At 41.2% G+C, this 17,933-nt stretch overlaps 2 protein-coding genes across 19 annotated transcripts in view; one reads left to right on the top strand and one right to left on the bottom strand.

Annotated features, from left to right (window-relative positions):
• nrg1 (neuregulin 1) overlaps positions 1–6,343 on the top strand; it is a 61,498-nt gene extending 55,155 nt beyond the window's left edge. For 9 of the 12 annotated variants that reach the window (XM_049021299.1, XM_049021297.1, XM_049021298.1 and 6 more), the window contains 5 exons: positions 1,058–1,160; positions 1,334–1,460; positions 2,027–2,157; positions 2,597–2,806; positions 3,448–6,343. In XM_049021299.1, coding sequence (XP_048877256.1) covers positions 1,058–1,160; positions 1,334–1,460; positions 2,027–2,157; positions 2,597–2,806; positions 3,448–4,126 — 1,250 coding nt within the window. In that variant the 3' untranslated portion in view covers positions 4,127–6,343. The remainder of the gene's footprint in view (positions 1–1,057; positions 1,161–1,333; positions 1,461–2,026; positions 2,158–2,596; positions 2,807–3,447) is intronic. The other 3 variants (XM_049021296.1, XM_049021291.1, XM_049021294.1) reach the window with 1 other exon arrangement.
• Positions 1–17,933, bottom strand: part of fut10 (fucosyltransferase 10) — a 37,753-nt gene that overhangs the window by 3,166 nt on the left and 16,654 nt on the right. Inside the window, exons 5-7 of one of the 7 annotated variants that reach the window (XM_049021308.1) lie at positions 14,526–14,608; positions 10,915–10,955; positions 1,222–2,277 (exon numbers count right to left, since the gene is read on the bottom strand). The exons of 1 other annotated variant lie outside the window; for it this stretch is intronic. In XM_049021308.1, the coding sequence (XP_048877265.1) occupies positions 2,258–2,277; positions 10,915–10,955; positions 14,526–14,608 (144 nt within the window). In that variant the 3' untranslated portion in view covers positions 1,222–2,257. Of the gene's footprint in view, positions 1–1,221; positions 2,278–5,087; positions 13,780–14,525; positions 14,609–14,630; positions 15,767–17,933 lie in introns of those variants that run through there. 5 more of the 7 variants (XM_049021307.1, XM_049021303.1, XM_049021310.1 and 2 more) reach the window with 5 other exon arrangements.

Below are 17,933 nucleotides of genomic sequence, written 5' to 3'. Positions count from 1 at the left end.
TTACATGTTTCCATTATCCGCCCCCGACAGATGGCAGTAGTGTCGCCACCGCCGTCCCTTGTAGATGGCCCATGTGCCTGTACATGCTTGGTCAATAACCGTTTTTTTATGAATTATTTCTTTAAAATGTGATTTGTTCACAAGGTGCATGAGACTCGCATGTATATATGTATGCATGCATGCATGTTTGTGTGTGTGGGTGGCTTTGTATTTACCACATTGTGGGGACCAGAAATCCCCACAATGTAGTAAGACCTGTAACTTTTTAGGTTTTGGGGACATTTTTCAGGTCCCCACAGTATAAACCTCAGTTTTATAAAAATTTGTGAATACAATAAAAAAACTAAAAGAACCAAAATCTTGTTTGGATAGTTATGGTTAGACCGGGACTGGGTAAAGGTTAGGATTATTGTAGTTAGTTAGGGTTATGCCCATAGAAATGAATAGAGAGTCCCCACAATGATAGGAATATATGAAGTGTGTGTGTGTGTGTGTTGGGGGGGGGGGTTGTACAGGGAGATGTGGGTGAGAGCTTAAACAGCTATTTATTAAAGCTAATAAAAATTATAATTCTAGATCAATTACAATACTCTTGTGAACAAATCCATTACTATGCAATGTGTCATACTATGTGTGTTAATCTCTTTACTATGTGTATTTTCTGAATGATGATTTTTAGCGATTGTATGTTCATAATGTGATTTCTTTGGAGCAGTAGTGTTCGCAGTAGCTACACAATGGTGCACTTCATTGTGTGCGTTTTGTGTTACTAACTTGACTGCATCGTGACTATTGGGACTACCTGTAAATTTAAAACACCACAGCAAATGGGTGTCACCAAAACAGAAACACTGGTTCTATCAATTTTATTTATTGATCAGCTAACAGAGTTTTAATTAAAGGTCATGCAACACTACACTGCTCTAAATGCTGCCTACGTGGACTGATTGGTTTGTGTCCAGCAATGCTAATATTTTGATGAACGTTTTGTTGCAGCAGGCCTGCCTGCTCACTGTAAAGCACAATGGGGTGTTTTGAACGCTGTGTTGCCTTCCAGAAGCAGAGGAGCTGTACCAGAAGCGTGTGTTAACCATAACTGGAATCTGCATCGCTCTTCTTGTAGTCGGCATCATGTGTGTCGTCGCCTACTGCAAAACAAAGTAATTCACTTTTCTGTGTTTGTCAGCTCCCTCTTATTTTTATTGCTGTGCCTGCTTTGCATTTTGTCTCTAATAACAGTAATCGCTAGGCTTCCCATTCAGCCACGGGTTTTGCTTGCTTTGCCAAACAGCTCAATTGACCCATGCGATGTCGCCTTTCTCCTCCCGTCCAGGAAGCAAAGGAAGAAGCTGCAGGATCGGCTGAGGCAGAGTGTGCGGAATGAACGGAGCGCCATGCCCGGCATGGCCAATGGCCCACAGATGCACAGCCAGGCACCCGAGAATATTCAGCTGGCTAATGTAAGAGCCCTCCCACGCTGCAGGGCGGCGCTCATGCCTCCCCAATCAGCCACATGCACCTTCAAGTGTCTTTCATATTGTCTGAAATGAACTGCATAAAAAGCTGGTTTTATTAAGCTGCATTATACAAAATTGGTACAATTAAGTTGTTAAGTGATACATTAATTAAGGAGAATTTAATTAAGGGCTTTAACTAAAAGCTGAATTATAAGTGTAAAATGTTACACTTATATATTGATTGGGTGGTGTTTGAAGTAAACATATTTTTCTTAATTGTAGAGTGTATTCAAAAAGTTTTGAAATTGAATAAAATATTAATAATTATCAAATCATTTTAAATGTTAGCGACATATTTATACTACACATGGGTATAGCTCGATATTCTAAATTCCGACCACTGGTCCTTATCGTGTCTCAGGTAAGGATCTCCAGGAACAGAGATGCAGCACTGATTGCTTGATCCTTCTGCTAAGAGGAAATGCTTCACACTGCTTAGACATTATTTAAAATGTATTCAAACATTAACATCACTTGCCACAAACTTTTCCCTGTCTTTCTTTCTTTAGCAATATGCCTCAAAAAATGCCATTCCAGCAGAACATACCATCGAGAAGGAGACGGAGACGTCCTTTTCTGTGAGCCAGTACACCTCCTCAGCACAAAACTCCACTGCTGTGACTCACAGCTGCAGCCAGAGGTGACTGTCTGAAAGGGCTGCTTGCGATTCCATTTGCTCTCTCGATTTGGGAAAGCCTGTGATATGATGCTGCTGCTCGCTTGATCTGTTGATTTTCACTTTAAGTAGAATATTTTGAGTCTTTAAGGTAAGTAACAACAGAAAACTAGATCAGAATGAGAACACACTAGTTTAAAAGGGAAGCAATTATGGGGTACTATACATGAGTTATTATAGTGTTAGGATTATAGTAGGAAAAAACAATAAACCAGTAGACAGAAGGGACACACTAGGATGTTCATTCGGGCCAAGTTCACCCCTCGTGTCCCTCTCTACACGGTGTAATATAGGCCTGAGTTCACCCCTCGGTGCCGGGCAGCAAGGGTGTGATGAGTGTGGCTGTCCGTGTGCTCCGATCAACAGTATCTCATTGAACAGATGCACCCATCTTCCCCTGCAGCTGGAGCAATGGTGGGCGTGGTGAAGGCGTCCTCTCAGACAGCCGGTCCGGCCCAGTGGCCTCCTCCATGGAGAACAGCCGGCACATCACCCCTGGAAGCCGCCGAGGACGGCTGAACGCAACCGGCTGTGCCCGTGACCTGAATGTGGCCTATCTAAATAACCCCAGAGAGACTCCCGACTCCTATAAGGACTCTCCATACAGTGAGAGGTACGACCCCAGTGGCCACCTCTCTGGGGATGCCACTCTGGCTTACTTTAGTGGTGTGTATTTTTTTATCAGCATTATATGGAAACAAAATTACCAAAATTTTTAAGAATCTGGTCATCCCTAAAGTGGTAAAAGTGGTTCACAAAGGCAATGTGTCACATAGCTTTTCCTTCATTTAAATTGTTTCATTTCAAACTCATAAGAATAATATACTTAAAGCATATTTAGCATTTACATGCAAATGAAATTTGCTAGTAGCAACTTGATTGAAAGCAAGACAGTTGATTCATCTTGTCTCACTAAAATGACTATACTGCGCTTAATGCTCTGTTAAATAATTTTCATTAAATGCTGCCTTTTGTTCAAAGGATCATACTGTATATCATTAGGTACTGTGGACTTTGACATTATGCCGATTAGCCATGTGTCCATCTATCTTCCAACCTCTTATCCTTGACATGGCTAATTAGTAATATCATCCTATATAATTTTCCCATAAACGCAGAGCAAATATTATTTAATAAATGTTGGATTCAGATTTTATATTACTGTATGTTGCATGTTACATGTCTATCATGTATGAAAAGAGCTTCTCTACAGAGTGATTCATTTCCTATTTCTGTTTTCAATGCCTATTAAAGGTATGTTTCAGCCATGACAACCCCAACTCATATATCTCCAGTGGAGCTGCCGTGCCCAGCATCCCCAAAATCACCCCCCTCTGAAATGTCTGCACCCCTGTCAAGTCTGGCCATGTCAGTTCCCTCAGTCGCTGTCAGCCCTCAGGGGGAAGAGGAACGTCCCCTGCTGTTCACCACGCCCCCTCGGTTACGGGATAAACAGCATCAGGACCACGCCTACTCTAACGGCAACCAATACCAGCGCAGTTCTGCCCACTACAACCACGGACTCGAGGCTAACAGCACTCCACCCAGCCCCCAGAGGACAGCGGAGGACGATGATTACGAGACGACACCAGAATACGAGACGACCGTGCCTCAGCCTTCAAAGAAGCTCGCTGGCGGCCGAAGGGCCTCAAGAGCCAAGGTCAATGGTCACGTGGCCCACAAGCCAGAGTCCAAAAGTGACAGCAGCTCTGAGAGCAGCAGCTCGGAGAGCGAAACTGAAGACGAGCGAGTTGGTGAGGACACACCCTTCCTCAGCATACAGAACCCGCTGGCTGTCAGCCTCGAGTCGGCCACTTCCTGTAGGCCTAGCGACAGCAGCAGGACTAACCCGGCGCTCCGGCTGTCTGCCCAAGAGGATCTGCAAGCCAGGTTATCGAGTGTAATAGTGAATCAAGATCCCATTGCTGTATAAAGTGAAAATAATAATATTTACCGAAAAAAAGAAAAAAAAACTTAGGTCCAAGATAAAGATCAGAGTCACCACAAAACCTTTATTTTATATAAATTAAGTATTTGAGGGAAATAATTTAAAGATAATAAAACTTTTATTTTAGCGAAGTAGTAGTGAATAAAGTCTTTTATAAATTAAAAAAATGTGTGCAAAATGTGTTCGTGTCATGGAAGAAAGTGCCATACACTCGTATGTAGCGAAGGTCACAGTATTTCAATGGAGAAATTATCAATGGTGCCTTTGTTTTCAGTTCTGTGAAAATTAAAAATAACTGCATTATGACACTGGGCCATATATTCAAGAACTTCATCAAGCAAAAGATTTCCTTTATTTGATGTGACGTGACATCCAGCCAGCAAAATTAATTTAGCTTCACAATGACCACATAGAGGTTATATCCATAGCTGTATAATAACCATAATTATTAACAATATTTTGATTTATGTTAATGCAAAAAAAAAAAAAACGTAAGGAGCAGCAAAATATAGGGCATGAGCAGGTGTAAAATGCATTTTCACAGAATACTGAAGAAGAGCAAAACGTATATATATTTAAGAAATAAAGAGAAGAGCATTAGACACAAATGTGCAATAAGGCTTAGTGTGTTCTCCGTCACATCAAACATTAACACTAATTGTCGAGCTTCTATGCAATTTTTATGATCACTCAAGGTAAAAAAGAAAACTTACTGAACAGGAGAGTAAGTAACGTAATGGAAGAGCATGTGAATAGTGTACGTAACTGCAAATTAGCGACGACCTAATGGTACACAAACCAATTAATCGCAAGATTGTTTTGTTTAACTTGATGAACCTCTTGAATATCAAAGAATATATAACGCAAACTATTTCAGTCAATTTACATTATGGCTGTAAATCATAAATTATTTTTTTTTTACTGACCCTTAATTTTAATTGGCATCACGTAATGAACAGTTTTCATCTGTGATTTTTTTTGTCTATGTCATTTTTATCATTTAATGATTTTGTTTTTAATACAGTATGGTTTTGAATATGTATGCAGCTTTGAATATATGGCTCAACTACAAAGTGTTGCCACACATCTATTGGCCCTTAATGCATTCTGGGGATTATTACCGCACCATTTATTTAAAATGTATATGTAGATAAGAGAAACAGTTTTTTTTCTGTTTTTAGAAGTTTATTGCCATAAAATTTAAATGTTATGTTTGCATTGTTTAACATCATGTGAAATATCACATTATTCAAAGTGTTACTTTGTATTTTTTATTCTTTTGTTCTTTGCAATAGCTTTATATGTGTAAATTGTATTCTGTATAAAATGTTATAATTTTTAATACTATAACCTTTTTGTTACATTCTGAAATTAGGTTCAACATTCAGTACACAGCCCATGTTGTATGGAGTGATCGAACATACACGGACCAATGTTGCCCCCTGTACAGAAACACCATGGTTCCTCGAAAAGAAATAAATGAATAGAACTAAATTACATATTTGTCTTTGGCTATGTAACTCTTTGGGCTTGAGTACACTGCAGCGTTTTGTCTGTTTTTGTTTCTGTATTTCTTTTTCTTTGAAGACCAGCTTATCACTTGTCCAGTGTACACATGCCCTTCAGGACAGCAGAAAGGTGTTACCAAAAACTTAGCTTTGATCAATTCTAATATACTCCTCGTAAAGCAGGTCCACTGAAGAAACGTTATTTATATATTATTATTTATTTATTTATTTGTGTATTTATTTGTTTATTTGGGCCTTGTCTAACCAGATGATTAGAGATTCTATATTTTATTCAGCATTATTTTCTGAACATCTGATTTTTTTTTAGTTTTCATTGTGGTTTGCAATTCCTTCACATTTTTTTTCTATATGGAATTTTTCCAATATTTTTCCCATTGATAATATTCTGTTAATAAATATAATTAAGATGCACATTTTTCATATTTTTATTTTGTATTTTGGGTCTCACTGACCATTAGTGTTCAGTTGTATGACTAGAAAAAATGCCTGAGTCTGCGACAATTTTGCATGTCCACAAGTCAACTTGCAAACTTTGAGTTGCACAAGAGGAATGCATGCATGATGAAGGATGACGAAATGATCCATCAGTATGATGACGGCTATGTTAATAACAACCGGGAGTCTTCCAGTCCCGCTCTGCATCCTCATTAAAGATGTGCCTCTTCCAGATTCAGTTTGTGTGGAATATAACTGGAGACCATTCTGACCAACCTATACCTTGTTTCAAAGATGTTTAAACCTTTGAAACCCTGTTCACAAGTTCAGTTCTGTTTTCAGCAGCACACATGTAGACAGGTCACATTGTCCCTTTCTGACCATGAACTTTTTCACACACTCATATTGCAACTAATCACTCCCTCCTCAGTTCAACTCCAGAATTCTTCTAGAGTCCAGATGTTTATCTTTACAAGAAATAAATCGCATTTATTCTTTTACTACCACTTGACACCAGAAATAAAACGTATGCTAATCTGGGACAGTTGATGAATTGTTTCACGTTAGCAGTGTTTGCTCCTGTATGACACAACTGATTACAGTCTAACATTAGCACAACATCTTGGTCATCCAAATATCTATTTTTTGTTTTTAAAAAGTGCAGTGTACATTATCATGAACTAATACAGTAACATTTAAATGACAACATAAGCTGCTTAAGCATATTAACATCTTCAACAGACCTGTAAATGTCTACAGTTTTGATACATTTAAAATATATTAATATATTATATAACATCCTATTCTTTAATTACATTTGTGTATAGCTTGTTGTCATCTCTTAGATCACCAGTATCTTTTTAATTCATTTCAAAAAATTTTTTCAAAATATAAACTCATTGTAGGCCACATAAAATCAGAATGAGTTCACCATCAATTTCTGTCTTCTTGTAAAATAATTGTAAACCTCAGTAACTTCTCTGCGTTTAACACATTGCTTTTGCACTCAATTTTATTCAGTATTGAGTTCAGAGATGACAATAAGAACAAGAAATATACAAACGAAAGGAGGCCATTGGGCTCATCAAGCTCATTTTGGGAGAACTTAACTAATAGCTCAGAGTTCTTAAAATCTTATCTAGCTCTGATTTAAAGGAACCCATGGTTTTAGCTTGTGCTACACTAGCAGGAAGACTATTCCATACTCTAGCTACACAGTGTGTAAAGAAGTGCTTCCAAAAATTCATTTTAAAATGTTCTCTCGCTAATTTCCACTTATGGCCACGAGTTCTAGTATTTAAACTAATACTGGAATAGTCATTTGGCTGAACAGCACACAGACCTGTTAGAATCTTATGTACCTCGATCACGTCCCCCCTTAGTCTCCTTTGCTTGAGGCTAAACAGATTCAGCTCAGCTAACCTCTCCTCATAAGACATTCCCCTAAGACCAAGAAACATTCTCGGAGCCCTACGTTACACACTTTCCAAGGCAGCAATGTCCTTCTTAAGGTATGGTGACCAAACCTGCACACAATGTTCTAGGAGGGGTCTTACCAAGGAATTATATAATCGTAGCATCACCTCCCTTGACTCCACACACCTAGAGATGTAACCCAACATCCTATTGGCCTTTTTATTGCTTCCCCACACTGGCGAGAGTGGGACATGGAGGCATCAACATCCACACCGAGGTCTTTCTCATAAACCTTTATTGCAGTGAAACCCATAAAATCACCCCAGTCGCTAATTAAATCAAGATCCCATTGTAACCTCTGTCCTACTAGATCAGTATTTGCTACACCACCCACCTTGGTGTCGTCTGCAGACGTAACCAGTTTACTGTATGTATTGGTGTCAATATCATTAATGTAAATTAGGAACAATAGTGGTCCTAAAATTGAACCCTGCGGTACCCCACTATGAACGCAGGCCCACTGTGACATTGTGCCTCTAATAAACACTTGCTGCTTCCTGTCTGTTAACCAGTCTTCGATCCAAGCTGCTACAGTTCCTAAAATCCCTGCAGCCTTGATCTTAAGCAAGAGCCGTTTCTGGGGGACAACATCAAAGGCCTTTTGGAAATCTAAGTAAATCACATGGTAGGCCTTTTTGTGATCAATTTCTCTTGTAGCTTCCTCAAAGAACTCAAGTAAATTAGTTAAACAGGATCTACCTCTCCTAAATCCATGTTGGCTATCCCTCAGAATCCAGGTAATCTACCATTTTCACTGGGATTACAGCTTCCAATACTTTTCCAGTTATGCAAGTTAAACTGATTAGCCTATAGTTTGCTGGATTACTTCTGTCCTCTTTAATTGATTACACACTGTAACTCTGTTTAAAATCAGAGGTTGTTCGATGACAATTCAACCCATAAACAAATATTTCATTTTGCTGTATGGCAAATTCAGGAGAGCCTGGGACTGTTATGACTTTTAACAGTGCAGTTTAATTGCTATTTTACCTTTGTTTTATGCTTTGTTTTCAAGTACGAGCACGCTGCTCACATTGTCTGCTGATTCAGAATAAACTGACCTGTTCCACGAAGGATAAGTAAAAGGAAAAAAATAGAAAAATCTGCCAGGATTGTTGCTCACCTGTTCTCAGCCTGTATCTGGCTCTCCCACCTGCAACACTTCTGTTTGTCAAAGCAAAAGCTACTGTGAGTTGCTGAGTAAAAACGCCAAAGTGGAGACAATAATCTTTGGTGAAAACTAGGATATTAAAAAAGTAAGAAATGCTGAAACCAGCGAGACCTTGTGTCAGTTAGCTTGTTCTAACCTGACATTTTCATTATATTGTGGGGGTTGAGGATGGGTTAGCTAAAGAAAGAATACTGCAGACATCCAACAGGGCTGATGGAAGCTTCTGATGCCTCCTCAAGTTCAGCTTTACAAAGGTGCGTCATCAATCCATTGACGGTCTGCACAGAAAGGAAACCACATCCACATCCTCAGAGGTTAAAATATATATTTAAATATATATATATGTAATGATACTTCCTTGTAATTCTCCCACCTGGTAATGTTTAATCCTGTACCTGATATTTACAATTCACCAAGACATTCATAGCTGACACCCCCATTCCCCACCCAGACTGGCATATACAGACACGACTTTTGGCAGCTCTCCAAAGCATTTCCTTTGTAAAAGTAGCTCACACTATAGAAAGGTTGGAGACCACTGCACTAAATCACTCGTTTTTGGAACTATTTTTAGAATTCAATAAGATAGTGAATTTTTACTGAGCGTAGATGTAATTCACTGTGCTCAAAACTAGTACGCTTCCTCCCTGAATTTGAACCTTGCAACTCAAGGTCAAGGATGAAGCAATTATTTGCTGTCGTCCATGTACGGCTGTTCCTCATTTAACACGCTAGTTGGTAATTAACAGAGAGTCAGTGAATTCCTCTGGCTTTGCACAACATGAGTCGCGTCAAGTGCTGGACAAAGATTACTCATACAAAGTTTTCACGCTGGTGTGTAATGCTCTCTTTATGATGCAAGATTTTCATAATAAAGACATTATTAATTCACAGTGTAAAATGGTGACAGCAATGAAATTTCTGAGGCCACTCAGCCTTTTGCACATGCAAACTGAAAATGTAGCCTGTTGCTTTTGTCCTGAGAACAGCTTTACTTTTATGCAAATAACTTTAACTCTCGTCATTCGAGACACTAGTCCAGGAGCCCAGTTCATTCTGGTTCACCTCCGTTTCCTTAGAAGTGGTGTCCTGTACCTGACAGCTCCCGTCTGGCTAACTGCATTCCAAGCATGCTTTCCCACCGACATAATCGGAGGCTGCTTTCAGTCACATTGGTGTCGCACATGACAAACTGACCTATGTAAGATAACTGCGACTCAGGACCCAGGTAAAGAATCTCCACAGAGGTGATGAAGGTTAGCCAACAACAAGATCCTTTTCGAAGGGGTTTACTTACGTACAGTATCACCCCAACTTGCAGAACAGTCTTGATCCAGTATAACTGATTACAGTACAATACATTTGGGTTACATTTTATATTTAGATTTACTAGCAGACTAAAACTTACATTTTTGAGAAAGTAAGGTCAGACAAGCTGTGTGTTTAATACTATCTCCTGGCTTTCACTGTTCGGTTATTATGGTTTGGTTTTCATTCACTTATTTAGCATATGTTTTTCCAATGAAACATACAAGGATCAGAGAGTAGGATCACGCAGTCCCTAGGTGGCGAGTGACCGCAGGTGACCCTGGGACTTGAACTAATGACCTTCTGACCAGAGAAACGACATCATGACCGGCTGAGCCACACGCTACCCCAGATCGCATATTACAGGATAACTCATGTGGGGAGGAATGAAGTCACGATGCTGCTCAAGAAATTTTGAAATACCTCTCGGGGACAGGAAAAATTTCTGATTAACCCTGACGCACATTTGCACGGTCGAGTGGAAGATTAAATGTGAGGAATTTAACCCCAGGTGGAACAGGAGTCATAGTGAGCTGTTGACTAAATTCTCAGCATAATTTCTGCTGATGGGCAGATGAACTCATGACCCAAAGACAACAGATTCCAGGGAAATAATCCAAATGGTGTATTTACTCTGGGGAATGTAACTTCATAATGGACGGTTCACCTATTAATGACATTGAAGAACAATACGCACTCTAGACTTCCACTGATTGACAGATCATGGCTAAAGATGTCATAAAGACAGAATCTCATCGACTGGGCCCTAGTTTTGATAAGACCTGCTGTCCCTGACGACAGGTGTTGTATTATATCTAGAATGCTATGAAAATCAGACGGATCGATTAACCCACCAAGCTCATCACTTCCTTCTCCGGAGGCACTTTCACTTAGACTGAAAAAAAGAAATGGAACACAGTTTCAAAAATTCAAAATAAACAATAGGGAAAAGGGGGAATCTCATTCATAAATATTCTACAAACAGAAATATTAACACATTATTTATATATGAGTAGAGAGGCTGCCTCTCATGAAACAGACAGGTCTGTAACTGAGTGCTAAAGATTTTTACAGCGTAATACATCTTTACAAGGTAGGTCAACGCCTGAGGTTGATATGACTCAACTTCAGCTGTTAGTGTGATTCGCAGATAAGACCCATGGCAATGAGAGCATGAGCCTGAAAATTTAGAAAAACTCCCACGTTATCTTACATTTTGTGTTACATCACCAGATTACAATGGGTAACTAAGCTATCCTTCTATTGACATACCCTTAACCTACCTGCTATTAATTCACCCCTCCAGAAAAAAGTCATTTACATGAAAAATTTTGCTGTAAAGCAATGCATATTTAGCTGCAAATATGTATCATATTTATTTTATCCCAAGCAACTCGTTTTTTTTTTTCTTTCTTAGACGGCAGGGTCAGACCGTGCCTGGGGCAGCTGGGGGTTAAGGGCCTTGCTCAAGGTTGACATCACTCTGCCGACCCTGGGATTTGGACCGGTGACCTTCCAATCACAGGCACGACAACCCGATGCTGCCCGAGGAACAAAATATTTTCCCTGATATTAATCGTCTGATTTGAAAGCCAGCTGCTTCAGGGAGGCCTCCCCGCTCTTGGTCTTTGCTCTGCACTCTGCAAGGTCACCCTGCCATACTTCTCTGAGACCTTTCAGCTGCTTTGGACGGGGCCAGTGATCTGCTACCTCTGCTCTCCTTGCAAGATGTGGGTCTGAAGACCATATCCCTGAGCTGGCTGTCACCCGTCCAACTGTTTCGATAAGATGACATGCAAAGGGCCAGCCGGTCCCATCTCGACCTCAGGCGTTCGCCACCTGTCAACAGAAGCTTCCGGAATTGCCCATTTGGAGCTAACACACTCCCTACCATTGTACTCCCCACGGAAGGAATGACAAGTGTCTCAGATCCACTGAAAAATCTCTTGCCGGGAAAATTAAGCACTTGGATATTTTGAATTCAACACAGTTGAACTCAACTGTGAACTGTGTCACCTATTGACCTGCTAGAGGTGCGTCCTCACCAAACGTGATTGCATTGGTTTGATGCTCAAATAGCAAGACTAAAGGACTTGCCGGTATTCAAAGCAAAAGGGTTACATGTGAGTGTCACAGTCCTATATAAACAAATTCCACGACATTACACATGCAGTCACCTTTTCGCTTAATGATCATTAAATACTACGTTTCCACGTAAAAAAAAGCATACCTGCAAATCTGCAATGTCTGTGTGACCTGTGAAATGCTGCTACAGTATACTAAAACAAAGTGGCTAACTTTTGCTCAATTGTCTTGGTGGAAATGCACCAAGACTCCTGGGATATGATGATGGCATGATGAAAATGGTAATGAGGACGATGAAGGTGGTGGTGGTATTGAAGGTGATGAAGATGGGAGAGATGAAGATGAGCGTGATGAAGATGGTGGGGATAATGATAAGGGTGATGAAGATGAGGGTGATTAAGTTCATAACGGTAATGATGAGGATGATGAAGATGGTAGCAGTAATGATAAGGGTGATGAAATGGTGTTGAAGATGGTGATGTGATGAAGATGGTGAAAGACAATGTTCTTTGTTCCCCCACAAAGAAAACGAACAACAGATGCCTTCTGAAGCTGGCAGAGGAGAGGGCAGATTTAGCAGTGGCAGACAGACAGGCTCTTGACCGACAACTGCAGTGACACCCCCCCTTTCTCTTTCTTTGAAAAGCAGGATCACTGGGATGAGAACAGTGGGTGATGCATACTGCAAGGAAACACATAAGCAGGACCACAAAGGCCGGCACTGTCGCAGGGCGCTGTGACTAATCCACAAGGCACCACATGCGACACAGCTGGAGCCGCAGCCGAGAAGGCTGGCTTTGACCGGGAACGCTAAGGAAACACAGCCCAGAAGACTGGCCGAGACCAGGAATGCTACGGAAACGCAGCCTAGAAGGCAGGCTTTGACCGGGAACGCTAAGGAAACGCAGTCCAGAAGGCTGGCTTTGACCGGGAACGCTAAGGAAACGCAGCCCAGAAGGCTGGCTTTGACCGGGAACGCTAAGGAAACGCAGCCTAGAAGGCTGGCTTTGACCGGGAACGCTAAGGAAACGCAGCCTAGAAGGCTGGCTTTGAACGGGAAAGCTAAGGAAACGCAGCCTAGAAGGCTGGCTTTGACCGGGAGCGCTAAGGAAACGCAGCCCAGAAGGCTGGCTTTGACCGGGAACGCTAAGGAAACGCAACCTAGAAGGCTGGCTTTGACCGGGAACGCTAAGGAAATGCAACCTAGAAAGCTGGCTTTGACCGGGAACGCTAAGGAAACGCAGCCCAGAAGGCTAGCTTTGATCGGGAACGCTAAGGAAACACAGCCCAGAAATATGGTCTCAACCAGAAACGTTAAGGAAGGCTACTTTTGACTGGGAACACTAACGAAACACAGCCCAGAAGGTCAGCTATGACCATAAATTATGTTCACAACTTTCCTTGAAAAAAATAATAAATAAATCCCGCATGTTCCCAGAGAGTCTCCATTGTAAAATGCTTAATCCTACCCGAGACAGCAGCAAGCACAATTGATGCAGCTCTGACAATTTAAAGTATGATGAGATGTATGAAGTATGAAGTATGATCTATGCTCACGGGAATCCACATGCCCCCAGATCACGGCTCTCTGCCCTTTTCACAGACGTCCTGATCACAGTGATGGCTGTAAGACACTGCCCCAGAGCAATACTGTCAATCACAAATAGGGGATTTCCTGAGTTTCAAACAGTCTATTCAGTTGCTTCAAAATTGTAAATAAAGAAAAATAAAATGCATTAGAAAATCTATTCCTCTGGACCCAGAGGTGTTTTAATGCACAGACTTACCCCGGCTGAAGCCCAGGGGCCTCTGCAAAAAAGCGACCCCAACAATTCCTCCACAGACAGTTTTAACTGTTGCCACCCCAACCCACCAACCATCCCAGTCAACAATATTTACACAATCAAAAAATATTACACGGGCCTCTAATGTTAACGTGCCTCTGTCTGTCCCCTATGTACTATGTAATCTCTTAATTCTTTTCAAATGTAGTTAATAATGCCTAAGACTTTCTAATAAACCCAACTGTCAAAATGAAGGCTCTTTAGTGAAGGATAATCCATCAACTTGCCAGAATAAAAATAAATTGAGCATACCCATGAAGTGGTACAATATTAACTTGTTGCCAGAACAATATCTTTATGCAAAACAGGTCAATGCTATTGCTCAAAAATAATAAAAATAAAAATGATAAAACTTTATAAAGGTTTTTCTTTTCTGTCCCTTTTTCCTGTTATTAATGCTTCTAAAGCACGTCTTTCACATTGTTAAAGATTTTAGTGCAAACTAAGCAAGCTCTTCCCACCCCCCAAGACGTGCAGTGAATCATTAGCAGCTCCTCCAAAGGGCAACTACAGACACCTCCAGACTGTTGACAAACCTGGATGGCTTTACAGGCTCAGCGGCACTTAGAAGCCTGTGACAGAGATCTTCCTGCCTTCCAGCATAAGGGCACCTCGTCACCTGAAAGTAAAATTTATTAAATAAATTTCATACCTTGGGGGAGTCGCACTGAAGAAACATCTAGACAATAAAATTGGTCTAATAAATTGTTGGTGACTGAAAATATCATTTGCTGATGTTGTTTGTTCAGTCAGAATTAGGTATGTTCCCTAACAGGGTGGCTTGGTGGCGCAATGACCAGCATGGTTGCCTCATCACCTACAGAGTTGGGGGATTCATATATGTGCGCTAAAATTTTGTGCGCTGAGAAAAGGCGCAACACAAGCATAAGCACATTTTCGTGACGACAACGCGGGTGCGCAGGGTGATCGAGACGCTTCAGTTGGTGAAAAGTGAAGTTAACGACATAAAAATATAATCAAGCTTGTGGAAGCAGGACAGCCTAAACAAGAAATTAGAGTGAGTTACATATTTATAAAAACTGTAAAAAGTGACTGCAAAGCATGCATAAATAACTTAGTGGTTTTCAAAATTGTCTTCTTAATGCTGGCAATCTAGTGTAAGTAATACCAGGAGGATATTAAGGTCAAATGCATCTGATCCCCCTAAGAGAACAACTGGGCAAGTCTGGCTCTCCCAGTTGAAATAGTCTACAACTGCCACTGTCTCCCTCTGTTGTGTCAGTTTCCTCCCTTAACTCAAAGACATAGTCAGGCTAAGCAGAATAAATAAACTGAGCAATGTGCTTATCTTATGGGAGGTGTAGTGTAAGCCAGCCTTTCACATGGGACAGATCCAGACACCCTCCTCATGTCCTAGGCCATGATCAGCCATTAGAAAACGAATGGATGCCTTGCAATATGCACTAATTATTCCAATATCTTCTGAACAGTCCGTGCAGTGAACATCTCTGAGAATATGGCACCCTTTGCTGGGATTTTGTGATACAGCTTTTCCACCCAGCTGGCGTAGTGGTACTATCTGTCAATAGCTACATTTGAGAAGATCACACTCATCGTGGAAAGAATCTCCAGCATGATGGTCTAGAACGTCTTCATTACGCAGCTGGGCCAAGCGCGAAGCCCTCATTGGCTGGCTTGGGGGGCTGACCCGGGTGTAGAGCCTTGTTAATTGGATAGCATTTGAAAAGGCCTCTGGAGCCTGACAAAACTGTTTTTCACTGTTATTTCCACAGCTGTTGCTGGGCCACTTGGGACACTGAGAGAGGAGAGAGAGGAGAGAGAGGAGAGCACTCAAATGACAAGTTGTTTTCTTGGCTCAGGAAGGTAAGAGACTAGAAAGCAGGTCCAAGACAGGCAGAGTGGGTGGGGTGGGATGTGTCATCACAGTGATGCTGCATCCGCGTGAGACATGCTGGTAAGACATTTCAGGACCCAAATCAAATGCATCTTAGATACACAGCTTATAATATATATATATATATATATATATATATATATACACACACACCGATGAGCCAAAATATTACGACCACCCCCATGTAAAGTGAATAATGTTGATTATCTCATAAAAACAGTGCACATCAAATCTGAGTCACTCTGACAAGGGCCAAATCATTATGGCCAGACAGCTGGGCCAGAGCGTCTCTGAAACAACAAGGTCTGGGGAGGTGCTCACGGTCAGACGTGGTTGGGTACCCACAGAGAACGGTCAGAGGGGGGAAAAAAACTAAAAGTAGCGAACAAGGCGTTGGTCAGCCAGGACTCACCAATGCAGGGGTTTATCAAAAGCTACCCCATCTCCTAACCAATGTCCACCATCAAAAATGGCTGCAATGGGCGCACAATGGCATGACTGAACCTTGAAAGAAGATCTCCTGGCCCACTTTCTGTTGCATGATGTGGATGGCCAGGTACTTGTCGAGTACCTATGGGATACACTGGATTGACAAGTCCAAACCACACAGACACATTCGTCACTCTGACCCAGTGGTCTGGCCGTAATGATCTGACCCTTGTCACTCAGATCTTTATCCTGCCCATTTCGTCAGCATTCAACATGTCGACTATGACAATCTTAGCTAATCATCTAATAAATTCCAGACCTTGGCGCACATTGGTTCTATGAGATAATCAACATTATTCGCTGTACATGGGGGTGGTCGTAAAGTTTTTACTCATTATACAAACTGAGTATAGTGTAGCTTGTATTAAAATTACTTTTTCTATCATTAATGCAGAGTATATCAAGAAAAAAAAAGAATTACTAAAATGGAGATAAACTTCTGGAAAGTCATGAACACCAATCATTGCCAGGTTCTGCAGCGCGTGGGCAAAGGAACCCTGCACCTTCACGACAGGAAGTTGCCGTTAATCTGAAAGTGGCTCACGTCACACTCCTGACACTCCGTTTCCATTGGTATTTGAGAAATTTATGTACCGGTTTAATTCCCTCTTGAGGACCGAGAGCTGCCTTACTATGCTGGGGAAATTATGAGGCAATAATGTGTCTCGTACTGATGGTGTGAGTCTCCGATCATATTTCTCACTCAGCTTAAGATTAAACCTACACATACTAGTCTTCTGGAAATGCAGCTGTAATTTGCAGCAGATTAAATATTAAGAACAAAATAATAAATTTCCTGGGAAGCCTTAACATATGATCCATGACCTTGCAAACCACATCAAGATATCCAAGAGAACACATTTAAATATTATCCCCCAAATGCCAGGAGGCTGCAGGTCAGGCTCGTAATTATGCATCGTACACCAAAGCAAAGCATAGATCACCTGATTTTACAGAATTCTCTTAAGTTCTAACACTCTTTTACTCTAAACACATGGATGACACAGCATCTGCGTTTGTTTTGTTTGATATGATAAATGATCAGGGGCAAAATATCTGTGAGAAATACGTCATAAATTTAAGAATTTCTTAATCTCGAAACCTAAAATGTTCACAATGTGCACAATTCCCACATTAAACTCTGTGTAAAGCTAAAGGGATGTTAATTTCATCTCACTACTCTGTACTGTCAGGTGCGGGCTGCGACCGTTGGGTAAATGGGTGATCGCACGGGCAGGCAACAGGCAGGGAGCAGGCAAAGTCGGGGAAATTGGGGATTTATTCAAGAAACGGAGTGCAGGAAACATCAGACGTCAACTAACATCAATGACAGACAATGAACTGAGGCAAGACTGGGACTGAAATAGACAAGACAACAGGGTACAGCTGGGTACGATCAGGGAAGCACACGTGGATAATCAGGGGGGCGTGGCACACGAGGATCATACGTCCCAGTGGCTGGTTCCAGTCCATACAGGCAGCCCCAACACAAAGAACTGCAGGACAATGAATCTCGGGGTGCCAAATACATAATGTTCATCACACAGTGAAAAGGACAAGAGCACACCTTTACACAGAC

The sequence above is a fragment of the Brienomyrus brachyistius genome, chromosome 7 (assembly GCF_023856365.1).
Source record: "Brienomyrus brachyistius isolate T26 chromosome 7, BBRACH_0.4, whole genome shotgun sequence".
Taxonomy (NCBI): Eukaryota; Metazoa; Chordata; class Actinopteri; order Osteoglossiformes; family Mormyridae; genus Brienomyrus; species Brienomyrus brachyistius.
This window is presented reverse-complemented; position numbering and strand designations above follow the sequence as displayed.